Source organism: Fringilla coelebs (genome assembly GCF_963513975.1).
Source record: "Fringilla coelebs genome assembly, chromosome: 5".
Lineage (NCBI taxonomy): Eukaryota > Metazoa > Chordata > Aves > Passeriformes > Fringillidae > Fringilla > Fringilla coelebs.
The window spans coordinates 34159630-34179395 of NC_140033.1; the positions used below are offsets into that span (position 1 = coordinate 34159630).

The window sequence follows — 19766 nt, forward strand, 5'->3', positions numbered from 1 at the left end:
CCCCGCGGGCATCGCCGCTGCCCCTCGCGCACAGGGGCGCTGCCAGGCCGGGCCCGGCCGGAGCCGCTCCCCGTCGCTGTGCCCGCGCCGCGCCGCCCTGCCCGGGGCCAACATGGCTGTGCGGCCGCGCTGCCCAACGGGCGGGCGCGCCCCGGCCCCGCGGCCGGGCGGCGGGGCCGTTGTGCGGGCGGGGCGCGCGGGCGGCGGGGCCGTTGTGCGGATGGGAGGGCGGGCGGGCGGACGTGCGGCGCCCGGGGGGAGCCGCGGGCCGCGCCGCCTCCGCGGCGGCGGAGCGGTAGGGAACAGGAGGGAGCGGCGGGGAGGGACGGAAGGAGGGCACGCGGCCGACGGGGCGGGGACTGCCGATCCTGTGCGCTGTTTGTCCCCGCTCCGCCGCGCGAGGAGGAGGGTCTTGTCCGGCCGCCTGCTGCTGCCCCCTCCTCCGTGCGAGGGGACCGGGGCGACCGGGGCGGGGGCGGGGGAGGTGATGAGCTTGGGCCGGGGGCTGCGGCGGCGGCGCGGCTGCTGCTGCGGCTGCGGCGGGAGGCGACGGCGGGCCGTTGGAGGGTCTGTCCGGCCGGCCCGGGGCCAGGGGGATGCAGCGCAGGACGTGTCTGGGTCTGGGTGTAGCTGATCGGAGAAGAGAGGCAGACGCCGCCCGGAGAGGCCGAGGAGCAGCGGAGGAGTGCCACCCTGACATGCCTTTTCCTCTCCCTCCTCTCCAGCGGCCATGTTAACCAGAAAACCCTCGGCTAGCACCGCCGCTGGTGCTGCCTATCCAGCCGGTAAGGAGAACGAGCGAGGGCGGCCGCGACCGCCACCGCTGGGCCGGGCTGCGGAGGCCCGGCGGAGGGGAACGGAGGTGGGGGGGGCTCGGGGGCCCCGCGGCCGCCGCCGCAGAGGTGCCGTGTGTGTCGAACAATGATCCGCCCTCCCCCCGCGGCAGCCGAGCCCGGGGGGCCGTCGGGGGCTGCGCGCTGGGGCTCTGACGAGCCGCTGTAGTGCGGGGAGGCGAGTTCGCCTCGGGGGAGCGGGGCGGGGTGAGCGGGGGCCCGAGAGAAATCACATAGGGAAACGACCCAGGGAGAACTGGGGATCGCCGCGGGTGCCGGAGCGGCTGCGTTTGACAAGGGGCAGCGGTGCTCGCCGCCTCTTTCCGCGGCAGACTTGTGAACTCCTGGCGGGTCCCCGGCGGCGCCGGGATTTCGCCGGGCCAGACGGCTCGGGGGGAGGCGGGAGGCGCGGGCATCCGTCCAGCCCCGAGGCGTGCGCGGAGCAGAGCCGGCTCGTTCTCCCGGTTAGACGCCTGCCGGTGGCGGGTTAATCTCAGATGAAGGGCTTAGCCGGGCGAGCACGGCCCGCCCGCGCTATTAGCCGGATCGGTGCGTGTGTGCGCCGCGGCGGTGATTAGCTTTTAATGGCTTCTGCCTAAAGCAAGACGGGCGGCGGTGCCGGCCGAGCGCTGGGGCCGCCGCCGCCCCGACGGGCTCCAGCTGCCCGCCGCGCTCACCCCTCTGCTCTCCGCAGGCAGGGCAGGGGACAGCGGCCGCCCGCTGCCGTCTTCCCCGGGCACCGGAGCCGGGGTCTCCCGGGCAGGAGCTGGGACCGGTCCGCCATCGCCCCTCGCATTGCCGCCGCTCAGGGCCAGCAACGCTTCCCACACGGTGAGCCCGGGCAGGGGAGGGTGTGGACGGGGTGCGGGGAAGGGCCCTCTGGCCCCGGGGTCTCGCGGCGCTGCTCGCCAGGTGTCCCCAGCGCATGGGCCCCCGAGGCATGGTGCTGGAGCAACGTGCGGTTGATTTCTGCAGGCTCCGATGAAATGTGCATGCTTGTTGTGAGGCTGGGACCCTGTAACTGCACACATTGCTTTCTCCCTCCCCAGCTTCCCACCCCCCCCCCCCTTCAGTCTGGTTTTGTGTCTCATTTTCAGAGACGAATTCGATCTTTCACACTCGCATAGGGAAGATATTCTGGTGAATACATTTTTTGAGTTTAGGTCAGTCCCTGTGATTGAAATGTCGTATGAACTGTGGTGAAAAATGAAGGCTGCTCTCCCCTTCAGATGTCTGATCAGCTCAGGCCGATCGCAGTCTTCCCTAGAGATAGCTATCGCAGTGCTCAGGGACAGTGATTGGATGAATCTGCCTTTATTGCTGCAGTAGTGTACCTATAAAGAAATAACCGCTGATGGCACAAAAAGGGTGTTATTTTCCGGTTCTGTGATATCTCACGTTATCTCCCACTCCTAGTTAATCTACTAGGAATGAAACTTCCCAAGTATGCCACTATATATGGGTAAGAGGAGGTATCTCTGTCCTGAAGGCATTACAGAGTAGAGAGAGGGATCTATATACTGTCATGTTAACACTAAATATCTGAAATTTTTATTGCATACATTTCCTTTTAAATTCTGAAAGATTTCATACTGACCCTGAAAGGCATTGATGGCATACTTTTCATAGAATTAATGAGTTCTTTGTGGATGCTCGCATACTATCTTTGTCAACATATGGCAGAGCTTTAAATGGTAATGTGATTATGGGCTAGTGGAAGCTGAAACTACATTTAGACATAAGTGTTTTGGGGACTTTCCATGTAACTTCAGGGGTAAAACATCTTACTCAAATCCATTTATAGCAAGAATTGTCTTAAGTTAAATAAAAAGTCAAGATGTATATATATATATAGGGTATTCTCAAAAGGAGTGAGGAGTATTCTGCAAATTCAAGGTGGAGCTGCATACTTGAGATCAACTCCATTGTATATTTATGTAGCTAGAGTACATGTTTGAATTGTTTGTTAGTATAAAAGGCCAATTTTTTTCACATTTGTATACCAGTTAAGTGCTGCTTGATTTTAGAGTTGGGGCAACAGCTTAGGGGTTTGTTTAAATAAAATCATAGAAGAAGGAACCTAGTACAAACAGCCTGGGCACCAATCATGCAAGTGCATTTACAGTAGGGCTCACAAATAACAGAGCCCAGACTTAATTTAGGATTTGTGAAAGCATGGTGGTCCAGCTGTTTCTCTGTGACTACTTACTAATTTTGGAAGTACAGAATTTTGGTATTCTTATACAAAGATTTTGTGTATATGTATTATATATAGTGTCTGTGGTTTTTGATGTATGTATGTATGTATGTATGTATGTATGTATGTATGTATGTAAAGAGGCAGTCTTTATAAAAGCATTCAAGGGGTGTTCAGGATGTTCAAGTGTTATATTTCTGTATTCCAAGTATCTTGACAAGTATGTGATTGTGTATGTATGCCTGTGTTTATATGTAGCATATAAATGTGTAGTTATGGAAACACCTAGGAATGATCAAGCATTATATGGTATGGATCATGTCCCTCTAGATTCTGACTGTTTCAAAGTCTGTCTTTCCTTTGTGATAAAGAGCCTACTCTACAGTGGTTTTTTAGCATTGGGTGCTATTACAGGAATGCCTCATAGGGCCTTTGTAGGTGGTTATTTTGTGGTTCTCTAACATACCTTTTTGTGGTAAGGATCAGATATGACACCAGAATGCTGGATTTTAACCTGATAAAAAGGGGGGGGGGGGCAGTATCCGTTCTGTAAACTTAGGCCTACTGACCTCAGCTGACACTGACAGATTGAAACCATTGGTTTTGCATCCCACCACTTCCTCCAATCAGACCTGTTTAAAATGGGTCCTTTCAGTTTTCTTAAATTATTTTCCTTCTTCTGTCCATTTGCCTATCCTGTTTTCATCTCTGTTTGTATCTATGTGGCTTCTGTAATAGCTAAAACCAGGGTATTTCTGTTTGTGTTTCAAACTTTCAGAATGTATGGTGTGCTTAAGTGGGTGAGCTGCTGGTGTTTATATGTAAGTGTGCATAGTATGTATACTAATTGTGAGACAAACTGAGGTAGAAGTTATGTTTTGTTTAAGCTGAAGGGTTTTTTTTAATGCAGATAGGGAAGAAGTCATATTTCTGGCTTGTGTGATCTAGCCTCTGCTGAAACTGTGGTCTCCTACTGTCAAGTGAAATTTCCTTGTTTGGTAGATTATAAATAGCATGGGTAGAAGGGGAGAAGATGATGTTTTACACAAGCTTCATAAAATGGGACAGAGGTTTTGGTGGCAGTCTTTGCAAGCGCAGCAGCCTTTGTTGCTAAGCAGGCGGGGTTGTGTGTTCTACTAGGGAAAGGTTTTGTTTATTTTTTTTTTAACGTGCCTTCATCCTAGGCTTATTTGTGTATGCTTCCATCCCTAGCTGTCTTCTTTGCCTTGTGGTGGAAAACATGAACCTGTTTCCAACCCCTTGTCCTCTTCATTTTCCTTTCCCAAGTCAGTGCTTTCTCTTTGGAAGCCTTAAATTCTTGCTGTGATGATTGGAACCTTTTTCCATTCGCTCTCTCCTATTTCATTATGGTCTTCTAACATCCAGTTGACATGCTGCAGTAGAGATTATCTTGCTTGCCTGCTGCTCTGCTTGTATAAATCACAACCTGTCTGTGAGTTCCTTTTTCCAGACTCATCTCTGTCTTCTGCATAGCTCTGTCTCTGTTCTTTCTTGCTTGGCATGTATTCCTGCATTCTGCACTGTTTCTGTTTCTCTTGCAGTATACCAGTATTAATGTTTTTATCCTCCTGTCTAGTACTGTAAAACAACCCATTTACAATGCAGATTCAGTGCCCTCCCTCCTTCAAGCCCTTTCTAAGATTTCTGTACAGCAAGCCTGTTTTCTTTTGCCACCAGCATTGAATGTTTACCCGTATACTTTTGCATCAGTCATTGTGTTAGTCTTGATTTTTTTGAATTTAATTTTTTTTAATTGACTTAAATTGTAATGGAACAGAGATTCCTGGACTCTGTTAATGCAAAGCCCTGGTAGGTCCCATGCTGCTAATTTTTGCTGTTGTCATCTGCTTTAAAGCAGGTAAAACCAAAGCAAATACCTTCTTATTGTGGTGTTTTCGTGTATTAAATTACCACAGAAATGCTGTCACATTTGAGTGGAAGTAACTATGCAGTCATGACCTGGATTTTACTACATCTCATTTTCTTTGGATGTTTCTTCCTCTATTTAAAATTTGTATCTGGGGGTAATATGAGGCTGTCTTAACTTTCAAGGGTTGTGTGGGTCAGCAGTGAAATTTGGGCTCCAGTAGCTGGTGACTGTGGTGCTGTGGAACTGCAGTACTTTAGGGCACATCTCTCATATTTGTATAGTTCACCTGACCCAAGGAGTTCAGTTTAGTGTACATTGGCTGTCCTTTTGAGTTTCATAATGTGTAATAAATGCAGGGTGTTCCAGAAGTATTCAAACTCACTGCACCCCTAACAGAATTAAAAAATTTAAGAGTCATTATCACTCTTGAAGCATAGTTCAGTCTATGAAAATATTTGCTACATGAAGTTATGTTTAACTTTTCAAAAAAATAAGCTTGTATGGACCAGATACAACAACAGCAAAAATCCGAATGGTGTGTTCCTTCTACCACTCTCATTGAGCCCCAAGCTCAACAAAGGCTTAGTCTTTTTTGGTGTATAAAACCTATACTCATGATAAAACCATTAGGGATAATCCAGTATTATTATCCTTGTACTAATTAGCAAGTATTTTTAGTTCTGAATGGAGGAATGTTGCTGAATTAGTTTATCAAGGAAAAAGAAGGCCTTTTGTATCTTTGCTCAGGCTTTTGTTTTGTAGTCAACAAAATAGGCAGTGAAGCATGCTGCACCTGATACCATATGCCTCTTGTGTGTTTGACACAGTAGGCTGAAACTGGCACACCCAGAAATGCTGTGAAGAAAGGGGCATATAGTGTAACAATTATTCTTTAATTAAGTTACTACTTTAGAACACTGTTTCTCCCTTTGTCCTCATCTGTGCAAAGTAATAGCAGATAATGACATCTTATTCCTGTGCAGTATTTCAGCAGGCCATCATGATTGCTCTATTATTAAGATTAATTTTACAAACCTTTTTAGATTTTGATTGACAGCAAAATCTTTTTTCTGTGATTTTGCTCAAAATAAAATTATAAGATATAGCTGAATCATGTGTCTGTCTTGGATAGATAGGGTGCTAATAATCACACGAAGTGACTGTTACAAAGATGAAATATGATACGATTACATAACATTTTGATGTATTTGGAGGATGAAGTTGAGAAGAGGTACATGCTCCTGTGGGGTTCAGTCCTATAAGCAGTCTTGTAAAAAGTCTTGAAACAGATGAATGCATTGAGTGAGTGTACTGCAGAGGAATTGTAAATGGGTTTGCCACCTTGTTAGCAGGCTGGATTCATTTTTCTGCTACTTCCCTGTTGTTACAGGTCTGTTGCCTAAGTATAGTAAGGCAAAAGAAACCCAAATAATACCACCCTCAAATTAAAGTTTTATTGCTTATTTGTTTATTGATCATAGTTTAGGGTGTAGTTTTGTTTTGTTTTGCTTCAAAGATTAGGTGAGTGTTTTTGGCATAGTCATCAACTTCCGTAAAATGAACGTACCAAAGTAAAAGTAAGATCTTAATGGTGATTTTGCAGTTATGAGAAACTACTAAGAAAGATAAGAAACATTGCGTTGTGATATTTGCTGTTATGTAACTGATGGTGTCAGAAGATTCAGGAAGATGGGTTCAAGCTCTCCAGTTATTTCAATATATTTTCTAGACTTACAACAGTAGCTTTTTGATTATGTGTGCTACAAAAATATGTAAATCTTAGAAGGTGTGGATGGGTTTGAGCACAAACAACACAATATATAATCAGTAAGCTTCATAAGTGCATGCAGGTGGTCAGTTGTGTAGGTTGTTGGTTCTGCAATTTACGGGTCTATCTGCAGAAGCAAAATAGAGGTGTTGTAAACCTCTCAGGCATGCAGTTTCGGTTGAAAGGCTGATGGAGCTTTTGCGTACTAAGAAGAGTTCGGTATTGGACTAAGAAGGCTGTAGTCTTTTGTAGTTTGCCAAGCCCATTAGTTGTGGTTCAGAAACTTACAGTGTTGCTTGTGAAGCCTGTGGAGCTTGTGAGCAGTGCAAGCCTGAGCCTGACAGCAATCTCAGACACCCAAGTAGCCAGAAGTAGATAGGTAGAGCAAAAGACTGGTGCAAATCCAGCCCTCATCCAGGCTGGAAATAGATGGGGAAAGTTCTTGATATGTACTTTTTGGTTGTATTGTGTCTGATAGCTCTATAACTCCTGTTGGGCTTTTTTGAAAGAGTGGACTCTCTTCTCCTGTGCAGCTTTTGGAATAGAGCCTGTGATAATGTGGTATTTTCTACAAAGAAAACCAGTGCTACTGTCTGCATCTGCATTTGCATTCCCAAGCAACTGACTGAAACTGGCAAAACCAGTCACTTAGGATTTGGGTTGAAGTTGGAATACTGCTGGTAATTTCTTTCTGCTGCTTGAAAAACCATGAATGTGCCTGAAGATGCAGGAAGCAGAGCTACGCAGTTTACACTTTAGAATGTGTTCACAAACACACTTTTAGAAAAAAAAAGCTTTTAGTCTTTGTTAAGACAGAATAAATATATGGTTTTTTCCCCAAGCCCTGAAGAACTTATCAGTAGATATATTGAAGCAAGCAGTGCTTAGGAAGGGTGGAAAGTAGTTAACTGTGAAAACAGGTGACGTGAGGGGAAAAAAAATTCAAGATTTGAGCTGTGGCAATGAGTACTTGGGTTAAAAAGTTCTTAAGAATTACTTTTGCAGCGTTCTTCTTTCTTCATTGTCTACATTAGTATTGCCTACTCCTGGTTTGTCTAGATATGTTCTGCTTTTGTTCAGTTAGTGTTGGAGAATAAATTTTTGTACCTAGAGTTTCCTAGCTTGAGTCTTTGGAATTGTATGTTTACTCTGCTGCTTCATTATGCCTTTCTTGCACAGCTCTCCAGTGCTGGACCTATGACACATCTTACTAACTAGATCTGGTTCTTCTGAAATAGGTGATTTAGCAGCTCTTGGGGCAACTATTTTTTTTCTTTGCAGTAACTGCTGTTTATATACAGCATCAGGGCAACCTTCAGGAAGCTGCTACTGCAGTATGCCTCAAACTTGACCTGAAGGAACTGCCTGTAGGCATGATATGTCCTCTTAATGATTTAATTTCTGGTGCTTTTGAGGCATCAAACTAAGGAGGGAGTTTTTGTTGATTTCCTGTATATATTCATTGTGCTTAAATGTTACAAACATCTTTGCTCTGAATTGTGATTGTGTGGTAGTGCTTTCTATGAGATTGATCAAATTTGATAGTGCGAGCCTAAATTTCTCTGCAAACAAGCATACACGGTCAAACTGCAATGATGAATGAACATCAGTCAAAATGGAATCAGAAGAGCAGTCAACTTGGCAGAAGCAGACCCCAAGAGGCCTTGTTCTTACATTATATGAGTTCCAGAGCTGCAAATTTCAATATACTGTCCAAAGGTGAAGCTGGTGTCCAGCTGGCAAGTCTTTGGGAACAAGTTAGTGAATTTACAAAAATACGCGTCTGCTGTATCAGACTGATGCCTTAACAGAAGCACAAAGTATGCTCGAGTCTGCCTTGCATGTCTGGGTTTTCTCATTAGGAAGCACTTCTGCTGTTGCAGCACAGATTTCATTGCCTCATATCACATCACACAACTGTCATTTTCTGATTTTATTTCAGCAACCTTAAGTGAACAAGGGATGTGTTATCCTTAGCTGCCTAGAAAAAATACAGTTCAGATGAAAAGCGTTCTCAGCCCTGGCTTGATCATCTCTCTGACAGTATCAGTGAACTTTTCGTTAGTAATTTGACATAAATATTAAGACTGGTGAATCAGCTGGAGAGACAGCAGGGGAATTCTTCCCACATTTGTGTAAGACCAGGCAGAAGACAAACTAATTATCCTCTACTTGAGAGCAAATGAGGAATTCTAAGGACAGCTATTTTAGTGGCAGTTATGCTTGTAAATTTCTTGTTTCTTCTTAAAAATAACAGGTTTGGAGCAATACCTGTTTTCACACCCCAGTACTTTGCTGTTTGTTTGCTTGAAAATGCTGAATGCTGCTGTTTATTCCCATGTACACACTGTCAAGAACAAATCTAATTTCTAAAATCTATTAATGCTTTTTTTCCATTCCTATAAAATAAAGTTATGGTATGTTCCTCAAGGCAAAGATTTGCTCTTTACTCAAGTCTGCATAAGGCCCCAAATCTCATTTTGGTTAAAAGTTATTGTTAGACTGGTTTGGGAAAGTGCTAAAGGACTAAAGGATATGCTTTATTCTTCATTGATTGGAATGTTTTGCTGGCTTGTGACTGTCTCAATTGCAAGCAGTAAGTTGCATTTTTGAACTTCAGAAATGTGTGGGTTCTTTTCCTCTTTGTGTGTGTCACAACACATTCCTTATTGCTTAAAAATGTATCTGTAACCTTTGATATACAGCAAATTTAGGAACAAGTTAAAATCTTGATTTCCGAGAACAGGTGATGAGAGCATAAGCCATGTAAGTTCTTACAGGCATTGTAAGTTATCTTCAGCCTCTGTAAAACTGTTACTATCTTTTTTGAAGTCTGATGCCCCTCAAGCATGCATCTTGATGTTACAGGTCTGCTGCCTTGAAGATTCCTTAGAAGTATTGTTGGCTTCTCATGGTAGCATGCTTGTGATTGCCTTGTTGCAGTCATTTTGGAGAGTCATGAAAATAGCGTTAGAGAAAAAAGAATCAGGAAATTTAATAGCATCCAAGCATGCTATTATTATTATACTGCTATGCTACAGTATACATGCTGTATTTTTTAGATTCTCTGCAAACAATTGACATCTGAGAAGACACTTCATTCTGAGATGATTTAGGCGGAATGGAGGGTTGCAGAGTGAATGTTGAAGCATGGAGTTCATGTCTTTCTTGTTAACTGGGTATGTATTTATTTTCAATTTTAGGTTGGAGGCAGTAAGCACACAATGAATGAGCACCTACATGTTGGTAGCCATGGACAAATCCAGGTTCAGCAGCTCTTTGAAGATAATAGTAACAAGAGAACGGTTCTGACAACGCAGCCAAATGGACTTACAACGCTAGGCAAATCTGGATTGCCAGTGGTACAGGACAGACAGACAGAGAGTGCCCACAGGCGACAAGGGAGCTCCAGCTCTTTAAAATCTGCAGATGGAACAGGGAAGGTGAAAGCCTCTGTTATCACACCAGAGCAAGCAATGAAGCAATACATGCAAAAATTAACAGCTTTTGAGCATCATGAGATTTTTAGCTACCCTGAAATATACTTCTTGGGTCCAAATGCAAAGAAGCGGCAAGGTGTGGTTGGTGGTTCAAACAACTGTGGGTATGATGATGAACAAGGGTCTTACATTCAAGTACCCCATGATCATATTGCATACAGGTATGAAGTCCTGAAAGTTATAGGGAAAGGAAGCTTTGGGCAGGTGGTGAAGGCCTACGATCACAAGATGCATCAGCACGTGGCACTAAAAATGGTGAGAAATGAAAAACGTTTCCACCGCCAAGCTGCGGAAGAAATTAAGATCCTGGAACACCTTCGGAAGCAAGATAAGGATAACAACATGAATGTTATTCACATGTTGGAAAACTTCACATTCCGCAGCCATATCTGCATGACATTTGAGTTGCTGAGCATGAACCTTTATGAATTAATAAAGAAAAACAAGTTTCAGGGCTTTAGCCTGCCTTTGGTTCGGAAGTTTGCCCACTCAATTTTACAGTGCTTGGATGCTTTGCACAAAAACAGAATCATTCACTGTGACCTTAAACCTGAGAACATTCTGTTGAAACAACAGGGTAGAAGTGGTATTAAAGTGATTGATTTTGGCTCAAGTTGTTACGAGCATCAGCGCGTCTACACTTACATTCAGTCACGGTTTTATCGTGCACCCGAAGTCATCCTCGGTGCTCGTTATGGGATGCCCATAGATATGTGGAGCTTGGGCTGTATCCTAGCAGAGCTTCTGACCGGTTATCCACTTTTACCTGGAGAAGATGAAGGAGATCAGCTGGCTTGTATGATTGAACTATTGGGCATGCCTTCTCCAAAACTCTTAGAGACAGCCAAGCGAGCGAAAAACTTTGTGAGCTCTAAGGGTTATCCCCGCTATTGCAGCATCACAACCTTGTCTGATGGCTCTGTAGTACTTAATGGTGGACGCTCTCGGAGGGGAAAACTGCGTGGCCCACCAGAGAGCAGAGAGTGGGGTAACGCGTTAAAGGGGTGTGATGATCCCCTCTTCCTTGACTTCTTAAAACAGTGTTTAGAATGGGATCCTGCTGCCCGTTTGACACCCAGCCAGGCTTTGCGGCATCCCTGGCTAAGGAGACGGTTGCCAAAACCTCCAACTGGGGAAAAGGCCTCAGCAAAGAGAATTTCAGATAGTACTGGTGCTATAACTTCAATTTCCAAGTTACCTCCGACTTCAAGCTCAGCTTCAAAACTGAGGACTAATTTGGCACAGATGACAGATGCCAATGGGAATATTCAGCAAAGAACAGTGTTGCCAAAACTCGTTAGCTGAGTTTGAAAAACCCAATGCTGTTAATATGAGAGATACAATGTGGCTGAGCCTTATTTGTATGAAAAATTAGCTCAGTTATGCATTTTTATTTGCTCAATAAATCTATTCATTTGTATCTTTCAGCACTCATTTTAAATGTAATTTTAAATGTTAATTTTGTTTTTATAAAAATACGGGGACAATGCTTTAAGTTTTTATACTTATTTTTTAAAATGTTTGTCTTCTACAGTACAATTAGCCTTACTGTAACTAGTGTGACACAGTAATAAACATCAGTGGCAGGCCACTGGTTACAACATGACTGTCATGCATTGCAGCGTGGTATCAAAGGTATTAACCTTTCTCTTCCATGGTTCATATTAGTTTTAACCTGGGGTAAATTTGAAAGACTACCTTTTGGATTTTATGGGTTTGGTCTGGATTCTGTGCACACTCACATCTATGACTGGACTCCAGGGAGAATACTCAAAGAATACAGTTAAGCACTTGTAAACTCGTAGTTTAAAGTGGAGCCATAGCATGTTCTATTGTCATTTTTTATGTGGCAGCCCAGAGAAAGTCATGGTATCACTAAAGATACTGTCACCTCCTATGGAATACTTTCTCTATTTAAAAGTTATGGGCTTTGATTAAAATGATCATTTAAACATAATGCAAAAAATAACACCGGAACACCGGGGCTAAAATGAGTCTTACTTTGCATGCCACGTGGTAGAGTGAGAGGATTGGGTGGTCTTGGAAAACATGAAAACGGCAATATGTCTGTTTCTCTGAATTTGAAAGTGGCTGTTTAGATGGTAAAGCAAAATTGTTCTGAACTTCATTTCAGGTTTGTAACATTGAGCATTCACACAGGTTCTCCTTTTTTCTTTTTTGGTTTTTTCCCCCATCTCTTCTCTTCTGTTTTTTTCTAATGTGCAGCTTGATCTCCCAAAATCACATAGGCAGAAGTGCTCATTCTGTCAGTTTTATACTGTAACTTTCAGACTGTTAAACTACATGGATTTCAAGGTTGCTTTTATTTCCTCTGACAATGTTCGAGCGACTGTGACTTCTGTGGTACATTTACACTTCAGATCAAATCTGCATGTAGGGGCAAACACGATGTTACTACATTGCTTCCTGTAGAGGAATACTTCACCTTAGACAGCTTAACTGTAGAAGGAAAGATCCTCAGTGGAAAGGTTTTCAGTTGGAAGACACAATCCTAGATAGTTTCTAATAGGGGAAAATTATCAAAGGAAAGCTAAGTGCTTGGGATTTGATTTAATCTTTGGCATTTGTAGATGAAAATGAACTCTGAAAGAACAATTAGAGATATGTGTAGATTTGTTCACGTGTGCGTGTGCTAATGCTTGGTTTTTCTTTTTTACTTTCAACTGCATTCATGGAAGAAAGATGGTCTACTAAAGAATAGTATCTAGACCTACGAGAGAGGTATTCACATGTTGTAGCATGTTTTCAACAGGAACAGTTTGAAATCTAGATCAATATTTTAATGCGTACAATGGCTGTGGTCTACATTGGATGTATAAAACATATGAAAAGGGAATTTTAAACGAAGTAGAACAATCCATAAGGGTTTATGTTAGAACAAGACATACTAGAATGGATTGCATTAAACCTCAGTAACTTTACTTATAAACAACATTTATATGCACAGATTTTACTGAGTTACTTGTACAAATTATGAAAATTACTTAAAGCATGGTCCCCTGAGAGGCCAAGAAAGTTTCCGGTTAAGTTCTCCTTCATATTGGTTAATTTACCACTTACAGCTTAATTTTTGTTTGTTGGTTCGTTTTATTTTTTAATTTAATGTAAGACTGGGGGAGGGATATAAAGAAAAAAATGACAGAATTCTCAGGAAACATATCGCTGAACTTCTTGCCAAAAAGTCAACACCTAAAGAAGCTCCAAAATAATTTCTGAGTAGAGGATGTTATTTGTTGATTGATAAATGTAAAAATTAGACTGTCAATCAACCATTTTTCTTTCTTTTTAAAATAAAAATATAATTTCTTGCCTCTAGTCAAATTATTTCACGTTAACTGTTCACAACTTTATACAATATGTGTAAGTGCAATATGTAAACATGTGTGAAATCATGTTAAAAATGAAATATAATACTTCTAAGAAAAGTGGGGTTTAGAATATTAATATCCAGTAAATTATGGTCAGTAAATTCTAAGTCTGGAAAAGAGATATATTAATTTTAATGTAGAATTAACTAATTCTCATGACTGTGGGAATACAATACTATGTATTTTTCTACAGTAACAGGGAATCTTTACTTCCTCCACCACCTGCTTGGCTTTACCGCTCCTTTCTACTTTATCTCTTCCTGCAAAAGTTGGGAAATAGGGATGCTGATGTTAAGGGTGAAAGAAGAATCATCTCCCTTGATATTTTTTAAAGCAGACATTGATACATGTTCCTGCCTTTTGTGGCAACTTAAGGTGAAAACATTCGTGATATTCATGGGTCATTAATGGGCTACAACCACTAAATTTTCTTTTTCATGTAACCAGTTCTTAATGCCAATAATGCATTTATGATCCACCTTCTTCATAAATGCTACCGGAAACTTAAAGGCCAAACTATAGTGTGAAGAGCTATTTTTTTAACCCAGATACAGTGGAACTTCCTCTATACTAAAAGAGCAGCTACATCAAGGTTTTTAAGTGATGTAGCTGCATTTTATTGTAGCTTATTTATACCTGTAAAAAAAGGGGGGGGGAGGGGGGAAGGACGTTGCCTCTTGCTTTGATGTGATTTTATTCTAAGGGCTCTGATAATTAGGCTGGTAGAAGTTGGCTTGGAAACAGTGCTTAGTCTCACATGTTACCATTGTCTGGGGATGTCTGAGCTATTTTCGGATTTAGTAACAGCACAGTGTTGTCTTTGGTTGCAGTCTCACTTGGCTCAGTTTCTTGCACCACTGGTGTGTTCATTACCACTTCAATGTTGGAACAAGAGAGTGATGCAAGATGTGTAGATTAAGGATAGAGGATGGATTGTGCCCTTGGTGTTAACAATGTGCCTTTTGTTATAAATGCATCTTGGCCTCTTTAACCCTTGGAATACTGCTTAGTAGGGAGGAAATCTATTTTTAAGTGCTATACCTGTCTTAAAACATCCTGTAGATGATCGAGGCCTTAATAGAAACAATAAGGCAATCACACTGCTAGGGTGGAGAGGACACTCTGTTCTTGTAGTACCGTCACATTAAGGGGTTAAAGATGGCCCTTCCTCATTGGTAGTACTTTAACATCAAATTGATTTTTTTTTAAATATTTTTTTTGTTATAGTGACACTAGACAGAAATCAACTGTATTTGTAAAAATTTACCTCAAACTCTTTAGTTTTATAGTGTGATTTAATCCCAGGGCATTTGGTATGAACCAAAGTGCATTCCTTTTATATGTGCCTGGCTCTTATAAAAGTGACCAGGGATTTTTACAATTTGGGTGCAAGGCACTTAAGCCACTTTTAACTTGGTGGGTGGTTTGGAGTTATAAATGACTTCATGGGAATGTTGAAAACACTTAAAAGACATAAGTAGCATCGGGCAATATTAAAATCTTTAAGCAAGGGTGTGCATTATTTAATGCTCTCCATTTGTTAATTTTTTTTCCATCAGTAATACTTGTGATAAATGCAGAAAGAACTCTTTTTACAGTCAGCAAAGATTAGAATATTGCCCAGTGTAATGCTATGGTAGCATTTGAATAAAATAACATTTGCGAATTATTGTTTCTAGGGGCTTGTACATCTCTGCTACAAATTGTAATTATTCAGTTCAACTGCTACAATTGCGTCTAAGCAGTAGCTTGGGTTTTTATTGGGCAATGACTTAGACACGTGACTGTAATATGCTGCAACTGTGTGTACTGAAAACATGTGAAAAATGATTGAATGTGGACTGTGTATATATTTATGTATAATTTTCTGTGAGATGCTGCTGTTGCCACTTAACATTAAAGATGTTGTAGTGGGTTTTAATCCTAGTGGCCAGTTTTATGATACTGTATGTATTGTACAGCTGATGACAGGAGTTAAGACTGTTCTAGTGAATATTTGTTACATTTTATTGTTGTGGCCAGAGATCATTTCAGAATAAAATTTTATGTCCTACTTTGATTCTGTCCACTGTACTTTGGGGTTTTTTGTAATTGTAAAGAGAGCCCTTGGAATGCTGACATTTCTTAAATGTGGAAAGGCCTTGTCCTAGCCTGCTCAGTCAGTGGCAGCAGTGCCTTTGTCCCCGAACTTTCTTGCTGGTATCTGTATATAGCAATCACCCATTGCTGGAGGATGACTCTTCCACTGCTTTATGTGTCTTGACAGCCTTGAATATTGCCCAAAGGCTGCTTTTGCCCTGTGGTTTCTAAAGTTCTTCTCAGGACTTGGAAAGTAATATATTTTGTATTTTTATTTGCTCCCTATTACAGAGAAAAGATCTTTGGCAGGAATTTTGTGGCTGTTCTAACTTTTTTTAGCTGCTTTTGACAGATTTTTTCAAATAACAGTAGGTCTGATTTTATAAGAAATACTTGATTGTGACATGTACAGTGTGTATTCTTTTTCTTAAATCTGCTTTTAAAAGACCCAGATTTCTGCACTAATGTTTGTGTCAGACTGAGTTTTCAGAGCTTGTCAGACTTTGTGAAGTCCCAGGATAATGAGAACATACTAAACAGGCTAGACTGAGCTAAGTTCTGTTCATGAATACGTCCAGAGGAATTTCACCATTTAGCACAGAGCTGCCTCGTAGGTGATTGGGGACATTCTCTACTTGGTGATGTCTGTGTGCACATGCACGCAGAGCAGTTTCTCTGAAAAGCTTTCTGGTTTGGGTGAGCCCAGGCTGAAATCAAGGGATTTTAACTGGACTTTTTTAGTGTTTCCTATTGAGCATAGTTGGGAGATTTTAGACCACAAACCCCATCAATATTAAGTATAGACAGATATAGTTTACAGCCCCAAAGAACAGTGAGCCAAAAATTACATCTTTGTGGCCTATTTGTTTGTGGTTGTGTTCTTCTGAGGACAAAGGCCTTTCTTTGGTTTTAGTTAGTTAAACTTTTTAATTAAAAGAAGTTTAACTAACTCACTCCAGCTCTCTAATCCTCTCGCCACCTTTTGCACTATTTTGTCGCCTTTGTTTTCTTATTTGAAGGATCGGGACCTTCTCACTTCATTTCAGTTGTCTGGAAGTTGGCTTTTGGCCTGTGCCATTCACTGAGACTCCCCGGAGCTCTGGTGGGGAATTTGTGTTGCCTTCTGCCAGTACTTCCTTTCTAGTCTTTAAGAGACTCAGATCCCTCCCTAAAATGGAACCCTTGGAAGCCCACCCTGAATGACAGTCTGTAGTTGCTGTTATCTCCACAGTGCTTCCTTTTGTGAGAAATCTGTCTACCTTTGGATATCAGCTGTGTATCTCTTGTTTTTACAGAAAACTCAGTAAAGAATGCAAGAAGTGTAATGATCTTGAGGTACCGTGTTGTTCACTTACAGATGCTGTTGCTTCTCTTCAAAATGCTGTCTCGTCCCTGGTTTTAAAGATCTCCTTACTGAAAGATCCAGCAGGAATTTTACTCTTGCTCAAAACTTAAGAAAAAGGTACTGTGGAATGTGTCTGTATAGGGCTGCCCTATGGTCAGGAGTTGGTATGGAGAGGGGGAGAAAGGCACTACTGGTAAGACAAATAGGGCCAAGTTTTGGGTAAACATGATCCTTCTGGGGATCCATGGAGGTTTAAGAATTTCAGCAGTATCAGGTTGAGAATGGGGAAGTCTTAAATGCTTCTCAGTGTCTTAAACCATTGATAAACTATTAATTCAGTGGAAAAACATTATTTTAAAAGCCTGTCATTTAAACTCTAAGCTAAAAATTAAAGGATAGCATTAAAGAATATTTTCTGTAGCTAGAACTTTATAAATATTATTATACATTTCTTTTTGAAATGTGATTTATAGTGCTGTTATGCTGCTAGCATAATCTTATGTTCTATATTTTTCCTGAGAGGAAGAAGATTCCTTCTCTTTTTCTTGAGTGCGTGGTACTAGACATCTCTCAGCCATCAGATATGCTTTATCAGAGTTAAAAAAGCATTGGTAGAACTGGTTTCTGTTCCTTTGCAGAAATCTTCCGCCACTCTTGCAAATGGGGTTTCTCTGTGTCATTTTCCCTCTTTGATTTTGTCTGCTGTTTGCTTGCTTGTTCATTTGTTTGTTTTTAAGAAGTGCTTTCCAGCCTCTGGCTGTGGTGAGTCTCGGATCTCTGCCAACTATCAAACACATTGGGTTAGGGAGTAACTGCAAAAACAATGGTTCTTTAGCTTTTTCCCAGCAATAAACAGAAAGTGTAACTCAGTACCAAACTCCTAAGACAGGGAAAGCACGTTCACCTCCAGCTGCTGGATCCACACTGGCTGTTAATCTTGTTTAATTTCTGCATGAAGTTTGGTGGAAATGCCAGGTGCTGCAGAATGAAATGGCTGTGTCCGTCCCTTTGAGGGGGGAAAATGAGACTACAGTGGAAGGTCATGACATCTTTTTTGAGAATATCAGGGATAGAGATGGGAAGGTTTTGTTGAGAAATTCTTGTACTGGAAACTCTGCATAACACTGTGGGAAGTGGCAATACAGTGTTCCTGCTAACAGAGTGGGAACTGTTTCCTCTTTTGCAGACTTTTCTTTACTGTGGTTTGGTTATCTGCAAGCTGCATGTAGCTATGCATACCTTAGGTACCTAAAGATATTGTCTGGAGCAGCTGTGAACAGTGAAATATTTTATCACTAGCATGGGCACTGGGAAATCCAAAGGTTCTCATTCAGAGAGGAGGCCATCTGACCAGAAAAATCACAGCACCCAAAATGCATTTAAGGCTAAATGCAAAATCCATTTGTCTAAATGCAAAGCATTGCTGTGAACTGTTAAACTGTGATTGAACACAGAATGGGAGAGAAATGTCCATTTTTGCAGAAAATTGCAGAAAAGCAATTGACAATCATTTTATAAAGACTTTTGAGCAGGTTTCAAGAATCATGCTGATTAATTTAAGACTATCTCTTTAATAAAAGTGGTCTGAATAAAGACATAATAATAATAATAATAATAATAACAAAAATAATAATAATAATTTTATTTCAGCTTCAGTAAAAATTGCGGCAGTAAAAATTCCACATTTAATTATTTTTACCCCAACTGTGGGTTCTTGCAGACACTACAAATATGCTTTCCTCAAACCATCTAGGTATAGACATCTGCTCTAATATCAGCTCCTGATGGATAAGCAGGACCCAGATTTAAGGAATGTGTATGTGTATACAAAGTATATGTATAGGTATGCATGTGTGTGCACATATATGACTCTTTGAAAAACAAACCCAGAAATTCTGCAGGCATTCTTTGTAGTGCTTTACAAAAAAAAAAAAAAAAAAAAAAAAAGAGATGTAGCTTTGTTTTCCCTTTGCCTCTTTGAAGTTTCAGTGTAAGTCACTTTTGCATTACACACACATCAAAGCCATTTCTCACTGTACTCATTTCACTATGGGGGTGCACACAGTGAACCTCAACTTTCCTGCTGGAGGCAAAGGGTGTTGAGTGAGCAGCAGTCAGGTGTCACCCCATGAGAGGTGGTCATGTCACATTTTCTGAAGTGGACCTTCATCAATTAACTGTTTTGTAGCTTACCCTGCTTGGCAACTGAAATAATTCCTTTGTGGTTAAAGCCTGAGTCCATGTGCTTAACTTTGGTTCCTAAACTTCAGCTGAGAAAGAAATCCTGAGTTTGTAAAGTCCACAGCTGGAATTAAAAATGGATTCCTAAACATCCTAGTACTTGTCTCATCCAACTTATAAATGACACTTATAAAATGCCCTTTAAGATTTGAGGGGTTTTTCCGAAGGTGTGTGCAGAGGGTGCTTTGCCCAGGACAGCCCTCGACTGATGGCCCTGTCTGTGCTGCTCACAGATGGCTTTGCTGTTGGCTACCCTGGGAGGCTGGCGCTCCTCCAGCACTTCTGGCTTCCTCCAGGTACCAAGAACACTTCAGGGACAAAGCCACTGAGCGGTGTTGCTAAGGAGAAACGAAACATTTGTACCTCAAGGGCCATGCGCACCGCACAGGAGACCGCACTCTCCTTGCCTGGGTTTCAGTCCTGTGAACTGTTCTTTCCCACTGGACCTGCTCCTCCACAGACACCTCCCAGTCCTGCCAGAACCTATCTCTGTGCCCTGTTGGAGTGGGAATGAGCGGCTCTC

The 19766-nt window shown here is 42.1% G+C and overlaps 1 protein-coding gene across 1 annotated transcript; it reads left to right on the forward strand.

Moving 5' to 3' along the window:
* Positions 1-500: 500 nt before the first annotated feature.
* On the forward strand, positions 501-15637 carry DYRK2 (dual specificity tyrosine phosphorylation regulated kinase 2). Its single transcript, XM_084206467.1, has 3 exons — positions 501-785; positions 1528-1664; positions 9893-15637. Exons 1-3 carry the CDS (start codon positions 731-733, stop codon positions 11492-11494), a joined length of 1794 nt encoding a protein of 597 aa, XP_084062593.1. The 5' UTR covers positions 501-730; the 3' UTR covers positions 11495-15637.
* Positions 15638-19766: the final 4129 nt, after the last annotated feature.

Excerpts from the sequence above, each read along its gene's own strand:
- DYRK2 (XM_084206467.1), top strand. The coding sequence starts at position 731 with ATGTTAACCAGAAAACCCTCGGCTAGCACCGCCGCTGGTGCTGCCTAT. Across the intron at positions 786-1,527 it reads TGGTGCTGCCTATCCAGCCG|GCAGGGCAGGGGACAGCGGC; the intron begins GTAAGGAGAACG and ends TGCTCTCCGCAG. Across the intron at positions 1,665-9,892 it reads CCAGCAACGCTTCCCACACG|GTTGGAGGCAGTAAGCACAC; the intron begins GTGAGCCCGGGC and ends TTTCAATTTTAG.